The following is a 15,669-nucleotide window of genomic DNA, read 5'->3' as shown; positions in this document are numbered from 1 at the left end:
TGGGTGGTGTGGTTATAATTGTCACACCCACATAGACTGCTGTATCTTCGCTAATCTTTAGACCAAGTGCACCTTAAGTCGAAAAATTGCCACGGGTAATGTCCTCCCATGTTGTCCCAGGAAGCCAGTTCTTAACTTCATGATAATAAAAGCCTTTAATAAATGAGAATAAAATGTAAATGCCTCATCTCCTATAGAAGGAACACACACACACACACACACACACACACACACACACACACACACACACACAGGAGGACAACGATTGCATGATTTACTGAGTTCATTTTACTTTTACTTTTATTTCTCAACGCTTAACATTTAATGGATCTTATTTTACCAATGGATTAGCTGCTTGAATGAAGTGAGGATGACATGTCATGGTTGTGTTCTTATTGTAAAAGAACGTTGTTATAACGTTTCAACCAGATAACAACCAGAATAGGATGTATTTTCATTACACAAAAATACAAATATCTGTAATAAATTTTTCTGCAAATACCGTTGATATAGTTTAACCACACAATGTACGATAAAGGTGTAACATACAGATATTTTGTATTCTAATATTTATTTTTATAATTTATATACTGTATGTTGACAAAACTGTACATTTGTTAAGAATACCAACTAGGTGAAAATTCTGCCTGTTACAGGAGTGATGACCAAAGGGGCTGAATTCTCAACCCAGCCCGGGTGGAAAAGTGGATAGAGTTTCTCTGTGAAGGTGCAGCCAGTGAAAGAAAAGATATGAGACCTGGCATCCACATCATAAAAGGAGACCTGACCCTCCTCATAATCTACAAACACCCCGACCTTGTGGGGCTTCTGACTGAGAGAGAGAATGACGTCAGCGTAGTATATGTCATTGAACAGCCACACAGCCCAGTATCCATCGCCATTGGCTGGGTAAATCTTCCTGTTGATGGACTCTTTGGTCACTCCTACATGCCACCATGTTTTCCCCACCATGTTTTCCCCTCCACCAGCACCTCATAGTAGAATCTCCCTAAGGAGAAGCCCTCCTTTCCAAGGACAGCAAGACATTTATTACATCTCTTTGGGTTGTCAGGGAGATTCTGGCGGGTGGTTCCATATGTGACCCGTTTCAGGAAACTAGGTGTATGTCGCAAGTCACGACTTCACAGGAGAGCCATTTTAACGTTTTTTATTTTATTTTCATTAAAATCCGTTTTTTGGCAGAAATGCCTTCTGGAACATATTAACTTTCATGTGCCTTAACTCTTCGGAGTCTGGAGCTTTTTTGGCCGTTTTTGGGTACCTTCAATTTTGCCCTGATATACTACATAAAGAAATGTTTACCAGACCAATGTTGGGTATCTTTTTTTTCAGCACAACCTCACCTATATGATCTGTTAGTAAGTTTTTCACTTTGACATACTATTTCAACACACTGGACCCAAACACACACAGAAAACACAAAGTCCGTTTAGAAAAAAGATGGTTTTTTTATTGTAAAACCCTCAAACATGGTGAACCAAGCATTTAAAAAGCTTCAAATTGAACCACAAGGTGCAAATATGAACATATAAAAGTATTTTGGTGATATATACAAGCAATAAATAACTATTTACAATAAAAAGTAGGTATAACCACTGGCGTTTTTCTTCTATTCTAACCCTAAACCTTTTTGTGCCACTCCTCAAAACAGTTTCTGTCCAAAATGAAAAAAAAAGCTTCAAATTGAACCACAAAGTGCAAATATGAACATATAAAAGTATTCTTGAGATATATACAAGCAATACACAACTATTTACAAAAAAAGTAGGTATAGCCACTGGCCTTTACCCTATTTGTGCCACTCTTCAAAACAGTTCCTGTCCACAATGACACAGAGAGCCACATCACAGGCCTTGCACTTCCATGGTGTGACAAACCTCTTCTTGTCAACTTGTTTACAGCGTTGACAAACCCTGCGGCCTGCTGTGGCTTTGTCTTTGGCCTCTGCAACATTGGCAATGGCCACAGGAACATGGCTGGTGCTACTAACTCGTGAAAAACTCTCCAAAACTACTCATGAACTGAACTAATTCCTCTCGTTCGTTCTTTCGCAATGGCTAGTTGTCATGGGAATGAATGTTTATATACTCGTGTGCATCCTGAAGAACCGGGTTAGCACAAGCACACGTTTTTTTCCGTTCCTTTTTATCACAAAAGACGACAAAGTTATTATAATAAATGCAAAGCGCTCATAAAAGAGCGCATATTTTGACGCACTTTTTTCATGGAATTGAAATTATCATAACTTTGGTTTTAGTTGGTGTATTTACATGAAACAAACACTCAAAACGTAGCTTCGGGTCTCCATTTCTGCATGAAATCGACGGCAGCCCTCTGCGTCACTTGGTTTGGATGCTGCGCGGTCCTAAAGCCGGCCCGCGATTTGAACGCGCCGAAGCGTTCGCCGACTCGGAAGAGTTAATAACAAACTTGTATGCCATCTGTAAATACGAATACAATTGTTAAATTACGAGCCTTCTTGGTTAAGCCACAGAAAAAGACAGCAACCTTCCCACTAGCCATGATTAGCTGAGATAATGAGTGGGCTGGACATGCTGAGAGAGGAGTTCGGATTAGTCTGCCATATAGAAGAAGGCTTCTGTCTATTTGAGCTGGTCAGTCTCTGTTGGTAATCCTGTCGAACGCGGCTTTAAAAAAAAAAAATATGTGTAGTGGAGCTGCATAAGTGTTGCTCTCCACTTTCTGGAGGATCGAGTTTTGAAATCAGTGGAATTAGAGTATGATAGCTAAAGAGATGGAGAACATTGATTACATCTTCTAACTAAGGGCAACCATGGCATCCGTGACAGGGAGACATGTACATCATGCATGATGATGTATACGGGTAAGATAGTCTAGCTAGCTACATTTTCAGATATTACACGTTTCTAATTTTGACAGAAAGTGGTTTCATTTCAAGCTAAAGTGTACTGTTAGCTAGCTAGCTAACGTTAGCTGGCTGGCTCCCTAGCTAACGTTACGTGTATGACGTTATTATTCGTATCCCAGAGCCGTTTACTTTACTAGTTAGAGCCTAATGTTAGCTAGCTAACATTAAACCTGGTTGGTTAGCTCCCAGCAGATTCATGCAGGGTAGTAACGACATGATTTGGCACTATGTTGTTTAACTAGCTAACGTTAGCTGGCTGGCTCGTTAGCTAACGTTACGTTACGTGTGTGATCTTACATGTTGTTTACCTAGCAAGGTTCATTGTTTACCTAGCTAGCTAGCTACATGTCTTAAGCTAAAGTGTACAACACCCGTTGAATATGGCTGGTGACAGTAAAAGCGTAATGAAATTGTTGCCAGCAGAGCTGGTTAGGCTGTTTTCATGTTTTTCCAGAGGTAAACAAATCAGAGGTAAACAAATCATCGGCCATTGTTCCTCAAAAATGCAGTGTATGATATACCATTTTATAGCTCTGAGTCTCTAGTTTTATCCAATGTAAAAAACAGCATTTCAAATTTTGCTACATAAGACTAAATCCAGGTGGTGTGTCACATATCTCACTTGTTTCCCATCTTCAGGCAGGAAGAGATAGCAGTGTGCTGTATTAGGGTCCAGAGTCACATCCACTTCATACTGCTGCACTCCCCTCAGCTCAACACTAGATTTCAATCTCTCGATTTCAATCTGAAGTTTCTCCACCAGCCCAGACAGGAATAGCCTCACAGTCTCCACAGATTGATTACTGAGAACACTGATCTCATACCAGCCGCTCCAGCTCAGTGCTTCTCCTCTGTAGCTCAGTGATTTCCTGCTGCAGCTCTTTGATGAACCCTTCAGCCCACCTCACTGCTGCTTTTTGATTCCTCTCCATCTCTTTCAGCTCAGTCCGGCTTATGTCAATTAAGAGCTTCATATCGCTGATGGACTTCAAACTGAACTCTCACTCGCTGTCTGCTCTACTCTTGCTGAGCTCCACAGAGTTTTTGATCTCCTTAACCTTCCCCAGTCGCTCCTGGATCATCTGCTGCATTTCTGCCTTCGCTTTCTTCAACATTTTCTCTCCCCACTCCCCCAGAGGTTTGTCTTGCTTCTTACACCCCCCCTCTGGATACTTCAGTGAGCATTTTCCACTCTGGTCAGGCTGCAGGTATATCTGTGGAAACATCATATACACCATGGACACCAAGCAGAGCACCAGGGCCATGATACTACCAAGCACAACTCCAGGTCTCACCGGGGCAGGGGCTGGTACTGGTACAGGGGCTGGTACAATGGCTGGAGCTGGGGCTGGTACAAGGGCTGGAGCTGGGACTGGTACAGGAGCTAGGCCTGGAGCTGGTGCAGGGGCTGGTGCAGGGGCTGGTACAGGGGCAGGAGCTAGGGCTGGTGCTGGTGCTGGGCGCCTTGCTTCAAATTGATCAACAACATCTCTTAGTGTTGTGTTGACACGTAGCTTAGGACTTCTTCTTTGGAATCACTCATGACAGAGTGGACACTTGTACTTGTCACTTTTCTCCCAGTGTTTTAGATACAGGGCTTGCATAAGTTGTGTCCACATGAGGTGGTGACTGGGTCAGAGAGCAATTTTAGACAAACGGAATACTCAAACTGCTGTACATACTGGAGACTGTTAGTGGTAGCCGTAGCTGGAAACAGAGACAGGTGCTTATTAGTGACAGGCTTGTGGTTGTTGTTGACTTGACTTCAATGCACTCCTGGTCTGAAAGGCAGTTTCCAGAGGCTATGATACCAGGCAATAGTATTTATTTAGTTGTGCAATGAACAGTCCAAAGTTCGACTGCTTGTCTCAGTAGATGGGTAGAGCTCCATGTTCACAACTCAAACAGTAAACATCGATGTGGCAAACAGTACAAAAAAAAAAACAGGAGATATAACTAAACTACATGTATATTAATTTGTAGTTTGATGTCATTTGTAGATCTACTGTGTGTATCAAAGCACTCTCCTCCCCTTCTCCTCGTCTCTTCCTTCATTCTCTCTCTCTCTCTCTCTCTCTCTCTCTCTCTCTCTCTCTCTCTCTCTCTCTCCCTCCCTCCCTCCCTCCCTTCCTCCACCTATCTCTACCTCCACTCAAGTTTTTATTTGTCACATGCACAAGTACATTGAAATGCTTAACTTGCAAGCCCTACCCAAAAGTGCAGTGTTCAATATCAAAATACTCTCTACTTACTTGAGTGTGTGTACATTATGTTCTTCTTACAGTGAATCTGAAGGTGTCCATAGGAACGGAATAGTCAGTTGAATTGTGTGGAGTTAGAAGAGCTGGTATGAGTAACTAAATATTAACTTCACCACTTTACTGAAGTCAGTAAAGTGTCATAACAATTGCCCTACCCAAGTCAAAGTAATGCATGCTCCTGATAAATGTAATGGTTCGGGACTGTTGCGGTGATTGTTTTTTAAATATATATATATACAGTGCATTCGGAAAGTATTCAGACCCCTTCACTTTTTCCACATTTTGTTACATTACAGCCTTATTCTAAAATTGATTAAATAAAAAAAATTCCTCATCAGTTTACACACAATACCCCATAATGACAAAGCAAAAACTGTTTTTTAGAATGTTTGCAAATGTTTTTTTTTTTTAAGCAAACGGAAATAACTTGTTTACATAAGTATTCAGACCCTTTGCTATGAGACTCGAAATTGAGCACAGGTGCATCCTGTTTCCATTGATCATCCTTGAGATGTTTCTACAACTTGATTGGAGTCCACCTGTGGTACATTCAATTGATTGGAAATGATTTGGAAATGCACACACCTGTCTATATAAGGTGCCACAGTTGACAGTGCATGTCAGAACAAAACCAAGCCATGAGGTCAAAGGAATTGTCCGTAGAGCTCCAAGACAGGATTGTGTCGAGGCACAGATCTTGGGAAGGGTACCAAAACATTTCTGCAGCATTGAAGGTCCCCAAGAACACAGTGGCCTCCATTATTCTTAAACGGAAGAAGTTTGGAACCACCAAGACTCTTCCTAGAGCTGGCCATCTGGCCATGGTGGCAGTATCATGCTGTGGGGATGTTTTTCAGTGGTAGGGACTGGGAGACTAGTCAGGATCGAGGGAAAGATGAACGGAGCAAAGTACAGAGAGATCCTTGATGAAAACCTGCTCTACAGCGCTCAGGACCTCAGACTGGGGTGAAGGTTCACCTTCCAACAGGACAACGACCCTAAGCACACAGCCAAGACAACGCAGGAGTGGCTTCAGGACAAGTCTCTGAATGTCCTTGAGTGGCCCAGCCAGAGCCCGAACTTGAACCTGATCGAACATCTCTGGAGAGACCTGAAAATAGCTGTGCAGCGATGCTCCCCATCCAACCTGACAGAGCTTGAGAGGATCTGCAGAGATGAATGGGAGAAACTTCCCGAAATACAGGTGTGCCAATCTTGCAGAGCCATATCAAAGAAGACTCAAGGCTGTAATCGCTGCCAAAGGCGTTTCAACAAAGTACTGAGTAAAGGGTCTGAATACTTATGTAAATGTGATATTTCAGTTTATTTTATTTTATACATTTGCAAAAAAAATCTAAAAAACAGTTTTTGCTTCGTCATTATGGGGTATTGTGTGTAGATTGATAAGGGAAAAAAACAATTTTAGAATAAGGCTGTAACGTAACAAAATGTGGAAAAAGTGATGGGTTCTGAATACTTTCTGATTTTATCAATAATTATTTCGTCAACTTCATTTTTTTTCTGAATGATAAAAGCGATTTCTGAACTAGTACTTCCCAAATTTGCGGTGCTCTGGTACAATATGTGCAAGAAGGCCAGGGGAAACGCAGCCTCTGCATGTTTTTTTTTAACCTTTATTTAACTAGGCAAGTCAGTTAAGAACAAATTCTTATTTACAATGACGGCCTACACCGGCCAAACCCGGACGATGCTGGGCCAATTTTGTGCCGCCCTATGGGACTCCCAATCACGGCCGGTTGTAATACAGCCTGGAAACGAACCAGGGGGTCTGTAGTGACGCCTCAAGCACTGAGATGCAGTGCCTTAGACCGCTGTGCCACTCGGAAGCCTTTCTCACCCTTAAAACTCAATGCAAGGCATTGACATGACTTGCACATGCGTGTTTCTACCTTATACTGCCAGCTAACTTATACCAATAGGCACAGAGCTTTGATGCCTTTCATGTGTCAATAACGTAAAACTTCAATTAATAGCCCAGGCGTTTATTTGCTTAAATCACTGAACACAACAGACGCTTATTAGATACAGACTTCTATTTGAGCCAAGTGTCTATTTCCTTAATGCACACAGCTTAATGCTAATTTGCATAGTTAATTGTTTAATTCCAGCATTCACTTCCAGCATTTTAATACATTTCTTAATTTCTTGCACTAATGTGTTATCATTTACACATTGTGTCATGATTATTTTGTCAGTATGCCTCTATTTAAAACAATTATATAAAATGTTCCTTGACAGAATCATTATTCTCCTCTGACTGTTATTACTTTCATCACTAGTGGGCGATCGGCTGATTTCTGAGGGTTTGTACTCTCAAAGTTGTTGACTGTTTTTGTGCTTGCCAGTTAGCTAGCAGTTCTCAGCTGTTAGCAGCCAATGGCTAGCAGTTTCTTACTGCCGATAAAAACAGAAGATTGCCATAATTTTTTCGAGTCATTACTGAGTTATTTTATGTAACAAATCAAACATTAAACCTCATAAACAATTAATGATTATTCATGGTAACCTCGTAAACAATTCATTTAAACCCAGCGTTTATTTGAAACAGGCGTTTATTTGCTGAAATGTGTGCTGTTGCCTGGCTATTAAAAGGGACAGGCAGCTATTTGAGACTCAGAATTTAATAGAAGTTTTACGGTATGTCCCATTCATTTTCATTGCACTCAAATAATAAATGTGCATGCATATTTGCGCGAAAAAAGTAATGGGATAGCTATACGTCATCTGCTGCCTTTTGGGGGGGGGGGCATTTTTTGTTCTCGCCTATGGCGACAGAAGGGCAACATACTGTATAATATCAATGTTCAGATGAGAGCTAGGTTAGACCACTTTGGTGAACTTCATTTCCTTGGCTTAGTGGACTGCAAAACATTTGAAACAATGTCACAAACGTTCGACACTAGCAAACTGCCTGCCTGCCTGCCTGCCTGCCTGCCTGCCTGTCTGTCTGCCTGCCTGCCTGCCTGCCTGCCTGCCTGCCTGCCTGCCTGCCTGTCTGTCTGTCTGTCTGTCTGTCTGTCTGTCTGTCTGTCTGTCTGCCTGCCTGCCTGCCTGTCTGTCTGTCTGTCTGTCTGTCTGCCTGCCTGTCTCCCTGTCTGTCTGCCTGTCTCCTGCTTTTCTCGCACTCTTTACCCTTTGTAGTGTGTGAAACCTCACAATGTCTTGCAGGAACCTGCACAATGTTATTACAATACATTATTTCGATACATTATTTCGATACATTGTAAAAGAAAATCAGTATTTTCCCACACTCTACCCTAGCCAGGTGCAAATTGGGGGAGGGACACAACAAATAAATAGCTTTGTTTGTGTGGCTCTTTACCACAATCAATTAGAATGGCAAAAATAATCTCTGCTCAGAGGGCCTTAGATTGTTTTTTTGCAGAGAGAGAAGCTAGTGTGGAAGGAATGTCTTCCACTTTGGAAGATGAAGAATTTTCAGAATATGAGGATCATGTCTCTGGACCGCCTTCCCCTGTTTTATATCCCTGGGCCCAACGTTACTGTTGATGAGCAGCTTATGCCATTTAGGGGCCGCTGCCCCTTCAGGCAGTACATTCCGTCTAAACCCGCAAAATATGGAATCAAGATCTGGGCTGCCTGTGATGCTGCTTCATCATATGCGGGGAACTTGCAAGTGTATACGGGGAAGCCAGATGGAGGAGCTCCTGAGAAGAACCAAGGGATGCGGGTTGTCCTGGATGTGACACAGGGACTCTGTGGCCACAACATCACATGCAATAACTTTTTTACTTCGCACAAGCTGGGACAGGAGCTCCTCAAGAGGAAGCTGACGATGGTAGGAACAGTACGAAAAAACAAGCCAGAGCTCCCACATCAGCTGTTGAATACACGGAACAGGCCAATCAATTCCTCTAAGTTTGTCTTCACGGCCGACACGTCCCTAGTGTCCTGCATGCCAAATAAAGGCAACAATGTGGTACTCATGAGTACGCTGCGTAGGGATGGGAGAATATGTGGCCAGGAACATCAAAAGCCAGAAATCATAATGGATTACAATGCCACAAAAGGAGGGGTGGACAATTTAGACAAGCTGGTGACTGGCTACAGCTGCAAAAAAGAACCCAACGCTGGCCACTTGTGATATTCTTCAACATCTTGGACATCTCGGTTTGTCATCTGGATGGCGTTGAACCCAGATTGGAACAGGGGGAAGCTCCAGAGGAGACGGCTCTTTCTCAAGGAGCTGGGCAAGGCATTGGTAAGACCACAAATCCAGAGGAGGCAACATATCCCAAGGACCCCAGCTTCTGCAGCCATCGTGAGGAGGATTCAGGAGGAGGATGCTGGTGCCTCATCCGCCCATCCGCCCGACCCACAGAACCAACAACTCTAATACCGGAAGTAAGTGTAAGTGATGTTGTTGCATGTGTGTGTGTCTGACTCTCCTACCTTGGCCTGCTGTAACTATATATGTGAGTGAGTGAGTGAGTGAGTGAGTGAGTGAGTGAGTGAGTGAGTGAGTGAGTGAGTGAGTGAGTGAGTGACCCAAGAAGAACAGGAAGACACAGTACACATGCATCACGTGCAAGAAATACATTTGCAACACACACACACAGTAAAACTCAGTCCCTCATGTGGTGTGTAGACCGGCATTAATTTGTTTTCAATGGGGCTCATTTATCATTTCCATTAAATACTGTATGTAAAATTTGTCCTTCCGATTTGTTCAGTTCAAAGCAATAAACATCAATAGTGATGAAAACCTTGTTTCATTTATATTTGTTCAAGATAAACATGATTTATTCCACCCATGTCTTGATTATAACTATAAATTGAATTTTTAAAAACGAATAGCGCTTTTATTGATAAATGTGATCTAGCAGAGGTAAATGGAAAATATTAACCATGTATGCTGTGATACAACAACTTATTTTTTCAACCTGAGACTCATTGGCCTTGGATCATTTTCTGTGAAGAACATGTAAAATAACACATTTTCATTGAGTGCACACTGTGCACCCCCTTACACATTTATATTACATATGTGGTGCAATTGTAATTGATATAATTCAACATTTAAGTATTTTTACGTAAATTGTTATGGCTGTATTGTTTTAAAAACCCAATAATGTTGTGGGTCCATCAGACCCTTCGAACATTGGGTGAATAACAAAAACATGAACACCACACAAGGGTTAAATGTGCTGAGAATGTTCCAAAGCCAAGCAACTATCCTTTTTTTACTTGGCTCATCGCACTCTAGCGACTCCTTGTGGCGGGCTGGGTGCCTGCAGGCTGACATCAGTTGTCAGTTGAACGGTGTTTCCCGCAGCTGGCTTTCGGGTTAAGCAGGTGGGTATTAAGAAGCGCGGTTTGGCAGGTCATGTTTCGGAGGACGCATGACTTGACCATCACCTCTCCCAAGCCCGTTGGGGAGTTGCAGCGATGAGACAAGATCGTAATTGGATCGCAATTTGATATCACGAAATTGGGGAGATAAAGGGGGTAAAATACAAAAAATTATTAAAAATCATCTCATCTCCTATAGAAGGAACAGACACACGCAGGCGCGCACACACATGAGGACGATGATTGGATGATTGACTGAGTTTCATTTTCTCTGAGTCATATTGCGTCCTCCTCCTCCTCCTACATCCATGCTGCTGATTTCACTAATGGAAAATAACAAAGTACACCCACGCACAGAGCGCGCACACACACACACACACACACACACTCCTGTGAATCATGCTGTAAAGTGTTGAGTCACACAGCCATGCTTCTGCTTGGGAGTAAAGTAATTCTCTAATGAAGTGTTTATCTCTGCACCATACTGCTTATTTAAACACAGACGGCAACGCTAAGTGTGGGTTTGAGCTATTATAGAATAGATATACACCAGATAGAAGAGGGAAGGAGGTCAGTAGCTCAAATACGCCTATTATAGTATAGATATAAACTAGATAGAAGGGATAGGGTGGCAGGTAGCTTAGTGGTTAAGAGTGTTGTGCCAGTAACCGAAAGGTCGCTGGTTCTAATCCCCGAGCCGACTAGGTGAAAAATCTGTCGATGTGCCCTTGAGCAAGGCCCTTAACCCTAATTGCTCCTGTAAGTTGCTCTGGATAAGAGCGTCTGCTAAATGACAACAACAACAAAAAAGATGAGGTGAGGTCACCTAGCAGCCCCCACACTGACATCATCAGATCTGAGTGACACTAAACCCTCTTAGGTAATGGATAAGAGTGACTGCCATGAATGATAACTTCCTGTCCTCTCCTGTCCGTCCCTCTGTTCTCCGATGATGTCTGTAAATGTAGATGACTCAGACAAACTCCTTCCTTACACTCCTCTTCTGAAAAGATGCCCTGCTTCCCCTTTCCTCTCCCTCCTTCCCCTCTCCCTCCCTGTTTCTCCCTTTCCCCTCTGAAAGGAAAGTAAAGCAACGTGACGCTGCAGGCTGTACTTGCCACTAACAGATGTACTGTAGGATCAGGTTTCCCAATAGGAGCTGAGAATCAAAAGCAACCCTGGATCTGTTGGGTACATAACATTATACAGGATGTCATTTTACAACCACCAGCTGACACCTGAAACCTGAACTGGGATCAGGTCTTACAGTAAATAACCTGACATCACTTGTTCTGCAACACGTTACAGCTGACTCAGAGTCAGTGTGAAAAACAACATGAGTGAAAGTCAAACGCTTCACTAACAGGTGTGCACCCCCCTCCCCTGACTTTTTTCTGCAGTGTTTTTCCCTCTCTAGTTTTCATTGCTAGGCCAGTTAGAGTAGGAGGCTTTTGGTATTCTCATCAAAACAAACAGGGGATAACAGTATAACGTTTCCATGTCAACGTCCTGTCATTATCGTCCTCCTGCTTCATTGGTTTAGCCAAATATATAAAAGCAGATACAAAATGGCAGCTATTTTCCTCCCATGATGCAGCTGGACTGGTGACTATAATCAGGAGTTTGCCCCACATTTAATGGGAAGTAGACTGTGTGTGTGTGTGTGTGTGTGTGTGTGTGTGTGTGTGTGTGTGTGTGTGTGTGTGTGTGTGTGTGTGTGTGTGTGTGTGTGTGTGTGTGTGTGTGTGTGTGTGTGTGTTGCAGCTGTGACCCTGGTGCACTAGTGGGACGAGGTTATGGCATCCTGTAGCATTTCCTCATTAATTTTCCTTCTATTCTGCTTCTCTCTCACACAACACACACACACACACACACACACACACACACACACACACACACACACACACACACACACACACACACACACACACACACAGCAGGCCTTGGTCCGGATGTGAACATTACCCACACAGATAAAGGGGTCTGTAATGCTCTAATGCTCTGTTCACTGGGGCTGGCTGCGGTCCAGAGGGAGTGTGTGTGTGTGTGTGTGTGTGTGTGTGTGTGTGTGTGTGTGTGTGTGTGTGTGTGTGTGTCTGTGTGCATTGCCCTACCTACTGCATATTTTCACAGTAGTGTTGTATTTCCAGTGTAACAGGCAAACAGCAGCTGTTGATAAGCGGACAGAATTGAGCTTTTGGTATATAGTCTGACCCTTCTGCACGTGTTGTACTAACCAATTATTTACTGGCTTTACAGAATAAAAACACTTTGTCCAAACTCGTGATATAACACAATGCAACAGCTCTGAGACTATGTGTCTCCATCAATAACGAAACAAACAAACACATACTGTTCGCCTACACTCAGAAACACTCAATAGATGCCATGTGAAACGTTGGTGTTCAGCCACAGAGGACAGTACTACTACTAATTTAGCATAGTTGCCAATGACGATGGAATATACAGTACAATAACACTGCTATTTCAGTGCTGCTATCTCAAGAAACCTTTAGAAAATACCTCAAACACACACACACACGCACACACATATACACACACACATACACACACACACATACACACACACAGCCATCTAACATGTTACCTAAAATGCTACAGCTGAGAGCTAGCAGCAAATGCATTAGGATACGGTAGAAGGTATCCCCATGTGTATTACATAAGCACAGCACAAGGTCAAACACACACACACACACACAGACACACACAAACCACACAAAATGCAAGGTCTCTCCGTTGCTTCACATTTGATCAGTTTCTCTTCTATAAGGCTAAAGTGAAAGACGTCCATTAGTGGGTGGGTTGTTGTGCTCCTCTGTGCCAGCCAAGGATGTGAATTTGATTGTGTGTGTGTGTGTGTGTGTGTGTGTGTGTGTGTGTGTGTGTGTGTGTGTGTGTGTGTCTGCCTGTCTGTCTGTCTGCCTGCCTGCCTGCCTGCCTGCCTGCCTGCCTGTCTGTCTGTCTGTCTGTCTGCCTGCCTGCCTGCCTGCCTGCCTGCCTGCCTGCCTGCCTGCCTGCGTGCGTGCGTGCGTGCGTGTGTGTGTGTGTGTGTCTGCGTGCGCGTGAGTGTGAGTGTGTGCGTTTGTGTGTACATTTGTGTGACTGAATCACAATAAATGTGGATTAAAGAGGGGGTGTGTCCATATCTGTTCCGGAATGGAATCATGGTTTGAAAGATTTGGGGGAGATTTCCAATTCCAAAACTCTCTCCAGAGTTCAACCCAATACAAACAGTGACAGCTCAATGATGTAAAATAGGACAAAATGACGTAACACAGGACAAAATGATGTAACACAGGACCCAACAGGAGGATCCCTTTGAGACATAGCTTCCTCTACATCTGGCAGAGTGAGATGAGCGTGTTAACATTCAGGAGATATAACGGATACTGTGCACTGTCACTAGCACGTCCCGACTCCCTTATTGTCTGTCAGGTACGAAAATATGTGCAGAGACTGCCAACACCAATACAGAAACACTGCTGTATCTTACATCATATCATGACAAAGCATTTCATTTATAGAGTCCTTCTGGAAGAGAGTGGGGAATTCCTGAATCCACAAGTGAAGTGAGTCAGTCAGAAAATTCTCAATGGTCACAGTACAGAAAGTTCTGCTCTGATCTGTAAAGCCAAAATAACAACAGGGTGTGTCTCTTGGGCGTGGTGGTAGATATGTGATATTTAGTCAGCTTTTTGGTTGAATATTTCTCACCCCTCGCTCTCTCTCTCTCTCTCCTCTCTCTCTCTCTCTCTCTCTCTCTCTCTCTCTCTCTCTCTCTCTCTCTCTCTCTCTCTCTCTCTCTCTCTCTCTCTCTCTCTGCCGGGCCGGGCAGTGCGCTCCAATTTGATGTATTGATTTCAGTTTTTTTTGCTCGGCGGACAAAACTGGTCAGCGCAGCAGAAATGTGCTTCTCCTTGGCTACTTCCTGTCTGTGTCTGTGGGAATGTTAGTGGTCGAGTAGTTTGCAGCAGTCTCTGAGTCTACTAAAAGGGGTTTCAGGAAGACAAACTATTGAAAAACATTAAACACAAAAACAACTGGTCCTTTTCTAATAGCACAGATCAGAGCAAAACTTTCTTTGCTGTGACAGTTTTAGTTGTTATACCCTCTTAAAGAATGACTTTAGACAATATAAATATTGCCTGGTCCCAAATAAGTGTTTTAAGCCTAATATCATTGTCCTAGTACACACACTGATGTATAAGAGATGTAGAACACATTTGACACAACGTGTTATGGCAGCCTACAACAGATATTTTTTAGGAGTTTATCTGCACAGCATTGTGCACATACATATCATTATTCAAACTGTAATAGTATTCATTGTGAGCTAAAAGGATAAACGGATTCTAGATCAGCAGTCCTACTCTGAGACGCTATATATGGCAGCAGCTCTGTAGCCTAGTAGTGGAAGGCAAATATACATTCTGTACACCGAATCACTGACAAAAATGAGAATGAAATCGACCAAAAATGATATCTTGATGATAATGCATTAGTAATAATTAACCAATAATAACAGTAAGATATTAATTATGACATTATTTTTTTACCATTATTGTCATCATTTTATTACAGTAGTGTTAGTAATAACACTATCGTCTCAATCATCAACCTTATTCATTACAATATAGCCTAGCAGTAGTTTTCAGCAAGCAGTCTATGCATGGTCATTGACCTTTTCCCCAATGTCTCACTCTTGAGTCGTGTACACGTTCGTCCATGGTGATGCTGGACTCGTGCAGCAGTCGGGAGTAAGGCTGATGTAGCCTCGACGTTTTCCCATTCATTCATACTCACGAGGCAACGATGAACACCAACCGACACAGATCACAGGTCGTTATATTGATATCGATTATTATCGTCCGACATTGAACATCATAGAACGTTCCAGATGAAATATGGGTTGCCATTCGATGTTAAAATGAAAGCATTTTATTAAAGGGTGGGATTAGATACTACTGCACTGTTGGAGCTAGGAACACAAGCCTTTCGCTACACCCGTAATAACATCTGCTAAATATGTGTATGTGACCAATAAAATTAGATGTAATTTCATTAACCTAGTCTACACAACAACGTGGAGAAAGCAGGAGTGACAGCCTACACAATATCATCACAACGATTAATCAATAAATC

At 42.7% G+C, this 15,669-nt stretch overlaps 2 protein-coding genes across 3 annotated transcripts in view; both read right to left on the bottom strand.

Annotated features, from left to right (window-relative positions):
* The window catches only part of LOC311113145 (astrocytic phosphoprotein PEA-15-like), a 39,320-nt gene that overhangs the window by 22,799 nt on the left and 852 nt on the right, over positions 1-15,669 (bottom strand). The window contains exon 1 of one of the 2 annotated variants that reach the window (XM_084156309.1): positions 5,164-5,259. The exons of the other annotated variant lie outside the window; for it this stretch is intronic. The gene's annotated coding sequence lies outside the window, so the exon portion shown is untranslated. Of the gene's footprint in view, positions 1-5,163; positions 5,260-15,669 lie in introns of those variants that run through there. 2 annotated transcript variants of the gene reach the window in all.
* LOC311112615 (zinc finger protein RFP-like) lies at positions 631-4,176 on the bottom strand (the record flags this gene model as incomplete). Its single annotated transcript, XM_084155764.1, has 4 exons — positions 631-832; positions 970-1,025; positions 3,534-3,803; positions 3,970-4,176. The coding sequence occupies 4 exons, from the start codon at positions 4,174-4,176 to the stop codon at positions 631-633; spliced, it is 735 nt and encodes a 244-aa protein (XP_084011890.1).

The sequence above is a fragment of the Coregonus lavaretus genome, assembly GCF_964263955.1.
Source record: "Coregonus lavaretus genome assembly, chromosome: 39".
Classification (NCBI taxonomy): domain Eukaryota; kingdom Metazoa; phylum Chordata; class Actinopteri; order Salmoniformes; family Salmonidae; genus Coregonus; species Coregonus lavaretus.
The sequence above is the reverse complement of the archived record's forward strand: the minus strand, read 5'-3'. Positions and strand labels throughout refer to the sequence as shown.